This window comes from Sceloporus undulatus, chromosome 1 (assembly GCF_019175285.1).
Source record: "Sceloporus undulatus isolate JIND9_A2432 ecotype Alabama chromosome 1, SceUnd_v1.1, whole genome shotgun sequence".
Classification (NCBI taxonomy): domain Eukaryota; kingdom Metazoa; phylum Chordata; class Lepidosauria; order Squamata; family Phrynosomatidae; genus Sceloporus; species Sceloporus undulatus.
Genome location: NC_056522.1, coordinates 46,615,651 through 46,623,028, shown reverse-complemented (window position 1 = coordinate 46,623,028; position 7,378 = coordinate 46,615,651). Strand labels below are relative to the sequence as shown.

Below are 7,378 nucleotides of genomic sequence, written 5' to 3'. Positions count from 1 at the left end.
TATTTTTTTAAAAAATTCTCCTCAAAGTTTCTCTGACCGAGAAGAAAAACATGGGTTTCTCCAATCACTATTCCCCGTTTAAATTCCTATGGGCCTCCCTCCTCTCCTGTGGCAAAGAGGATGGGCTAATGGGGCTTTTAGTCTGTTTAATTTTTTGTATAATGTGTATGTGATTTTGATTTTATTGTCGTGTATTGTATTGTTTTTATCTATTGCTGTAAGCCGCCCTGATCTTGGGAAGGAGCGGGATACAAATAAAAGGTTTATTTATTATTATTTATCCTCCCTGCAGGCATTTTTCCCTGTGGTACCTAGGTGGTGAAAAGCAAAGCAAAGTTACTGAACTGATGAGCTGATTTTCCCCCATCAGAAGATGACTTATTTCAGGGAGGCAAGCAAAACAGTCTGCATTCACTTTCAGTTTTTTCAGGGCTGTTTCACAGATAGTGGCTGGCATCCTGTTAGGAACATATGCACCCAAAGTTTTCCTCAAATGTATGTATGTACCTTTTGGGGTGCTAAAGGGGCTGGTATGTCTTTCCTCCTTCTACAGCATCATTTCCTGACTCAGTCTTCATGCCCATTCCCTGATCTGTGTGAAACAGGCAGGATTGCAGAAGAGTGTCCTTTTAGCCAAGACGTGCAAATCCAGGCTACATGAACCTGCACACATGTAGAGATCATTTGCTCCGCTTTTGACTGGATGAATGATGAAATAAACCAGAAGTAGTTGTAACTGGTGCCCTTTCCATTTCTGATGTGGTGAATCCACTTTAGGTTTTAGTCTAAACTCGACGGAAATGTCCAAGGTGCTGAACCATGTCACAAAAATAGTTTCTGAACCTTGGATTGCTCCTACAAACTCTGGATTAAAAGCACATGGAGATTCACTGTCCTTCCATCATGCGTGCTACCAATTGCTATGGGCCAGAAGCCACACATCATTGCTTCCAGATATGTATCAACAAGGAACTTTGTAATTAGTTGTCACATGGTTGTTTAAAACTGGAGTATGAATCCTGGTTTAGAACAAAAGGATGAGAAAAACAGCAACAAAGAGGCTACAAGTGAGTGAGCACATGCATAGCCAACATTTCAGTACCCAAATCAGGTATATGTGTGCATCTACAAATGTAGTGTGTGACAGAGAAAGTATATTTTGAGGGGAAAACATCTCATATAGGTTCACCGATCTGAAAGCCAGGATTGGTGCAGTTCTACTTGTTGGAGTCTCTCTTGCTTAGGAGGCAGTTTGCGCAAAGGGCTGCTGCTCAGGTGGAGATGGGATAAAAGGGCATTTCTGTTTTGGCTGCCAGTGAGCTCTAGTCTGAAGTGTTACTATTAGTATACAAAACTCTAAAGAACTCAAGACCACATAACCTAGAAGTGATCCTCCTAGCGTTTAAGATTATTTGAGGAAATGTGGTGCCTTGAAATAAAGTGGTCTGTACACATGACAACATATTACAGGGCTTCTTAGTAGTGGCACCTTGATTTTGACATTCACTTTTGTCAGAAGATCCAGCTGCCTGTTAATAAGCTATTTACTAGTATGAGCTTTGTGAGAATAAGCAGTGTTTGATTTGGCTTTCACTGCTCTTGTTTGTACTGATCTTTATATTTACAGAATGTATGTATGTATGAACATAACATTTGTTCCAGAGCTTAGAAATGTCACGTTTTAGGTTGCAAGCCCCAGAATCCCCCAGCCAACATGGACACTGGTCAGGCTGGCAGAATGGTTTTTTGAGTTTACAGTTCAAAATAACTTATATCTTCAACTTCTGATTTGATTCCAGATCCAGACTGACTGCCAAACAATGTGTGGAAGAACTGTGCAAATCCTTCCACTTTGGGTTAAAGAAGGAATCTTTTTCAGTTTTGATGGAACAGAGTACATGAAATGGATTATCATCTTTGGGCTCAAGCAACATGGCTTTCTTGGCTGAGAAACCAAGCAATATCTAGCACTGATGATAGCTGCAGGAAATGTCATGATAGGGATGGATGTATTGCACAGAACTCTGCCCATAACCAACAGAAGACGAACATGATTTGCATGTATAACATTGGTGATGCTATCTGTGGCTGCATTCACACTGCAGAAATAAACCAAGTTGACACTGCTTTAATCGCCATGGGCAAATGCTATGGAATTGTTGGATTTATAGTTTTATGAAATATTTAGCCTTCTCTGTCAGAGAGCTCTGGTACCCCCAACGAACTACAAATCCCAGAATTCCATAGCACTGAGCTATAGCAATTAAAATGATGTCAACTTGAATTGTTTCTGTAGTGTGGATACAGCCTATGTTTCAGGGACAAAAGGAAACAATGTTTGCCTTTGGCCTTGCTGCTCCTTTTCAGAACACATAATACTAGGCACAATTGAACAATGTTTCAACTCAATGTAAGGAAGAAACATGAGAAACCTACAATGAAACTACACTAAAAACAGCTGTAACATGTGACAGTCAGGGCATGTGTGGGTTGGTGAGGAGAGTGGATTGGTTGGAGAAAGTTGATTGTTGCATATCAGACAATGAATGTTGCTGAGAGTCAAATGAGAGTTTGCAAATACCTTGTATATATTGCAACAAGAAATAAAAGAGCCTCCAAGAACTTTGGAAGAATCCAACTTTGTGAATCATTCAAGGTTTGTCAGTGCAATATTGCCAAATACTGCAAACCGAGTTCATGCTTCTGCTGTTAATAGCTACTGTTCAGAACAATTACCTCAGACACAGTACTGAAAGCTGACATCTCTGGTGGGCTTAGGTTTTTATTTTTGTCACTGCATGTCAGCAGGACATAGAAGAGAGCCAACACAGTGGGACTCCGCATTGGAGTTTGCACATGCCAAACTGCAAATATAATTTTGTAAGTTGTTTTGTCCCATCATAGTTTTCCCTGGCTTGTCCTGTGTGTTCAGTATTCCATAATATTAAACCGGTCAGCTATAAAAAGAAAGTGCTACCTTGTACTTGTCATGCTCTGTCTCCAGAACCCTGGGATAGAGACTGAGTCTGAGAATGAAGGGTTTGATATAGAGCCCAGAGGACATGCCAGGTCTACCATCACAAAAGGAGTGGCCCCAGCAGCCACAGGAGCAAAGGCTTCAGCAGCCACAGGAGCAGAGTTCCCAGCAGTCACCACCCTCAGCAGAAGAGCCATACATACCTACCCTCACAGAGAGACATCAGGACAGAGAAAGACGTAAATACTTGCAGTGCTTATATAGGAAGTACGCTGCAATTAGGGAGCACCTGTGAGACCTAGGCTGGACTTCTGACTACTCTTCTGGAAACCCCTTTGGACTGCCTGCCTGCAGGGAGGACTGACCTGTAAACAATTTGGACCAGACTGGCCTACCTCTGTTTCTCAGCTGATGTTTTGGTGAGCTCGAACATACTTTCTCTCTCCTTAAAATCTCTGGGACGTTGAGCTTTCTGGTTTGCTTTCCAAGAGCAAAACAGGACAGAGCTACTGAGATTTCATTTGAAAAGAATTCTACTAGACGTGCAGTGCAACATCTATATGCCCTTCTATGTCTGCATGGCATGGCGATAGCCTGTGCTTATTTGGGAAGGTAACATTGCCCTCCCTCCTTTCCTAGTCTTCTTAATCTGTCTTCCAGATCTTTCATTGTTTCTTTCTCTATCATCTCCTTTAAATTCTTCTTAGTATTCTTAATATACTCCTCTTACACCTTCACAGACAGATAGTGAATACCCATGTTTTAACCCTCCATGGTTATGAGCTTGTGATATGAATATTAAGCAATAGATGTTGAGTATATGGTCTTTCAAATAATTTCTTTAGGATTCATATGGAGAAAAATTGAGTAAGGCCTACTTGATATAGGTGTTGGCATTTCCCTCTGGGAAGATGTAGGGGTGTTTCTTCCGGAAGACATGGCCCACCCGACTGCAAGGGATGATTTCTAAGCTTCCACCACACATCCACACTCGGAAGGAGATTTCTGTAAGACAGAATAAGCTTCAGACTTTCAAAGGTCTTACAGCAGTTTAGATGCTGCCTTTATCCATTGCAGGTTGCAACCCCCTGTGTACCACCAAGGTTTGCTCCAGAAATATTTCAACTGTTTTTAGCTTTTAATTGCTTTCACGACTGAGATTACTGCACTTTCTTCTCAATTTTATTCCTGTAATGCACTTTAAAGACTTTTTGTACATTTTAAAAAAATCCTTGTTAGAGCTTAAAGGCAGTCCATAAATATTTCAGTCAATCAATCAGTTCCCAAAGCAACATTTTAAAAATAAGAATGGTGCCTTTCCCTCTCAAACATTTGCAAATCTGATCATTTCCTACCTCAGAGAGTTTAAGGTGTTAGTCTTTAAAATTTTATTAGAATTAATAATTTGAAAGTGATGAATAATTCCTATTCTGCAAGTTGATGTACTGGGCCAGTGAGATAAAAGATGGGACAGAAATTTATTACTAAATTGATAAAAGGCGTTGATGCTTTTTACCCAAGCTCAGCTGAGGTAGTAAAGGTTTGGAGGGGTACCTATTTGAGCTTTAGTTTTGAATATGTATTGTATTCACTCAGTTGAGTTAACTGACTCAGAACAATAACCAAATTAGGGGAATCCTTTACTCAAAAGACCCTTCAAAACTGGGGCAGTCTGCCAGTCTGCTTTCTTTAATGCATTTCAAAGTACAATCATCCCACCATATTTGCAGCTTTGATATTTGTGGATTTGATTATTCACGGATTTGATTAATATGTTCTCTCTAGGAATATCTAGGTCCTCCAGCGCAACTCAATGGTCAACTTTAACTAAAAGATGCACTGAAAGACCTAGAGATTCCTAGAGAGAATACTATACTAGCATTTTTAGCTCCTCCAGTGCAGTTCTATGGTCAGTGTCTGTCAGATGTTGACCACAGAGTTGCTTTGGAGGACCTAGAGATTGATAGAGAGGTATCCTCTCAGGTAAAAACATGGTGTTTTTGTTATTTGCAGTTTTTCCATATTCATGGGGGGTCTTCTGCCCCTAACCCTAGCAAATATGGAGGGACAAATGTACATCTCATTTGACATTCTCCCATTGGAAATCTCTTAGTAACACTGTAGCTAATGGAACCAACCTAGCCTATATGCAGATCCTTTTCACATATATCACAAGTTATATTGAAGGGGACATTTCACTATCCCCTTACACTTGTAATTATTTGTTCAGTGCACAATGCACAGCCAGTGGGGAGCTGTTGGTAGCTGACTGAGGAGCCACCAACTCTGATGTTGACTCCATCTTTGGATTTCTTCAAACTCTAGATAGGTTTCTGTTGGTAGGATGGAAATAGTCACATAGGCCCTAGAACCATCCACACTGTTCTTCTCATCATGTAATAGATAGATTAATCACTAAACTACTACCATATAGGTTGTTTGAAGATTTTCCTCAGTCCACATTTTAAAAGTGAAGCATCCTAATTTGTCCTTTTCAGACTACAAAATGGTCCACAAAGCAATCTTCACATTTTCCTGAATGTTTCAATTATGTTCCCCATTGCAATATATATATTTAATATATTGCAATGGGGAACATAATTGAAACATTCAATTTGATTTAATATATGCTTTATGATACAATGAATACAAAAAGACATGTGAAAAAGATAGCTTTTTTAAAAAAAGTGAATTAATGAGTAAATAGGACAGTACTGACTTACAAATCTGCACATGTGAAGTTAAAATTGATCAGAAATAGAATGATTTTTCATCTGTACTACCATGGACGTATGGAGTCGATTGCTGTATAGATGTTCCCAGTTCGTAGTAAATGCAGAAAAAATATAGTAAAAATATTCATATTTCCCAGTATCACAGAAACAAAGCCACCTGTTTCTACCCAGGCACCAGACCATCAAGAGGAAAGTAAAAACTGGACTTTGCAAAGAAGGCTCTATTGTGAATGATGCTCAAAATCTTCACATAATTCTATGCATTGCCCTGCCAAATAGAAGACTATCTGAGAACACTTTGAAGATGTCCTGTCTTTGAAGGTACAGTATGTCCATTGAGGGAAGGGGCCAGGGACGTAGCTAGGATTTTAGGAAGGGGGGGGGTCCAGACTAAGTGCCACCATTATAATGGGGCTTGAGTGCGGCGGCGCAGCAGCACACACCATTCATTTTTCTAATGGAAGGGGGGGGGTCCGACCCCCCCCCCCCCCCCCCGGCTACATCCCTGAAGGGGCCCTGAAATGGCCCATTCACAGGTCATGCCATGACAACAGACTGAACAGGCACTAGGAAAGTAATTATTGTCCTGTTTCATTGTGGCATGTGAGAATGAATAATTTCCACAGTTTTCTCCTCACCAAAACAGAACTACTCTTGGTGAAGGAGGGCTCATACCCACCCAAAATTCAGGGTTCCCTTTTTCCTTTCCACTAAATCCCAGGTCCATCCTCCATATGCTCCTGAATGCAGCCCAGTACTGTAGGCTTAGCCTCTCTCTTCTCTTGGGCTCTGCTACTGAGCCAGAACTACCAGTCATAAGCATTACCAATTCAGTTTTACACTTTTGTAATGTATTCTCCCAGTATACTTAACTGCAGGTTTTAGTTTCAGGAGGAGATGAAGTTTCAGTGGACAAGGCATGTTCAGTGAGAAGAAGCAGGGCCAAGCATTTGATAGTACTACTGTGCATGCTAAGAAGGAAAATACATACATATGCGTGTCATGACAAAAGGCTCCAAGGAGGTGGGGGGAACAACAGTGACAACGAATGGAGGGGATTACTGCAAAGCGGCAGCATCTGTTTCTATGGATCACTGACAAAGCTGCTGCATCTGTGAAGAGGCAGGATTATTTTTCCTTGCTAGCCACACTCCCTGGAGGTGTTGAAGTATTAAAGCCAGCTTAAGATCTGTCTCCCTGACATCCCAGTGCCTCCTTTGCTCTTTCCAGACTGCTAGCTTCTTCTAATCTGTGGCAAAGTCACAGCCACAAACAATAGCACAATAACTGTCCATACCTTCAGGCATAAACAAGAAGAGATAACGTCACAACTTTCACCTCCCCTGAGGCAGGCCTGGAACTGCCCAGAGGCAGAGTCAACTGGCATCGTGCTCCAGACCTGAATTGCAGAGAGATATCATTTTGAACTACAATATCCAGAATCCTCAGGGATTCGGAAGTTGTAGTTCAAAATGTAACTTTCCCATTTTTTCTTTGTGTTATCCAGGATACATCAAGGTCAGTTGTAATCAACACAAGATCTGGAATCATGGGATGATACCTTTAGTTGTATCTGTATTAACCTCTGTAAAGTGCTTTGGGTCACAGGCAGGAAATAATAATAATAATAATAATAATAATAATAATAATAATAATAATAATAATA

The 7,378-nt window shown here is 40.6% G+C and overlaps 1 protein-coding gene across 3 annotated transcripts in view; it reads right to left on the bottom strand.

Moving 5' to 3' along the window:
• Window positions 1–7,378, bottom strand: part of GALNT14 (polypeptide N-acetylgalactosaminyltransferase 14) — a 384,373-nt gene that overhangs the window by 25,489 nt on the left and 351,506 nt on the right. For all 3 annotated transcript variants that reach the window (XM_042438475.1, XM_042438484.1, XM_042438494.1), the window contains one exon: window positions 3,856–3,982. In XM_042438475.1, coding sequence (XP_042294409.1) covers window positions 3,856–3,982 — 127 coding nt within the window. The remainder of the gene's footprint in view (window positions 1–3,855; window positions 3,983–7,378) is intronic.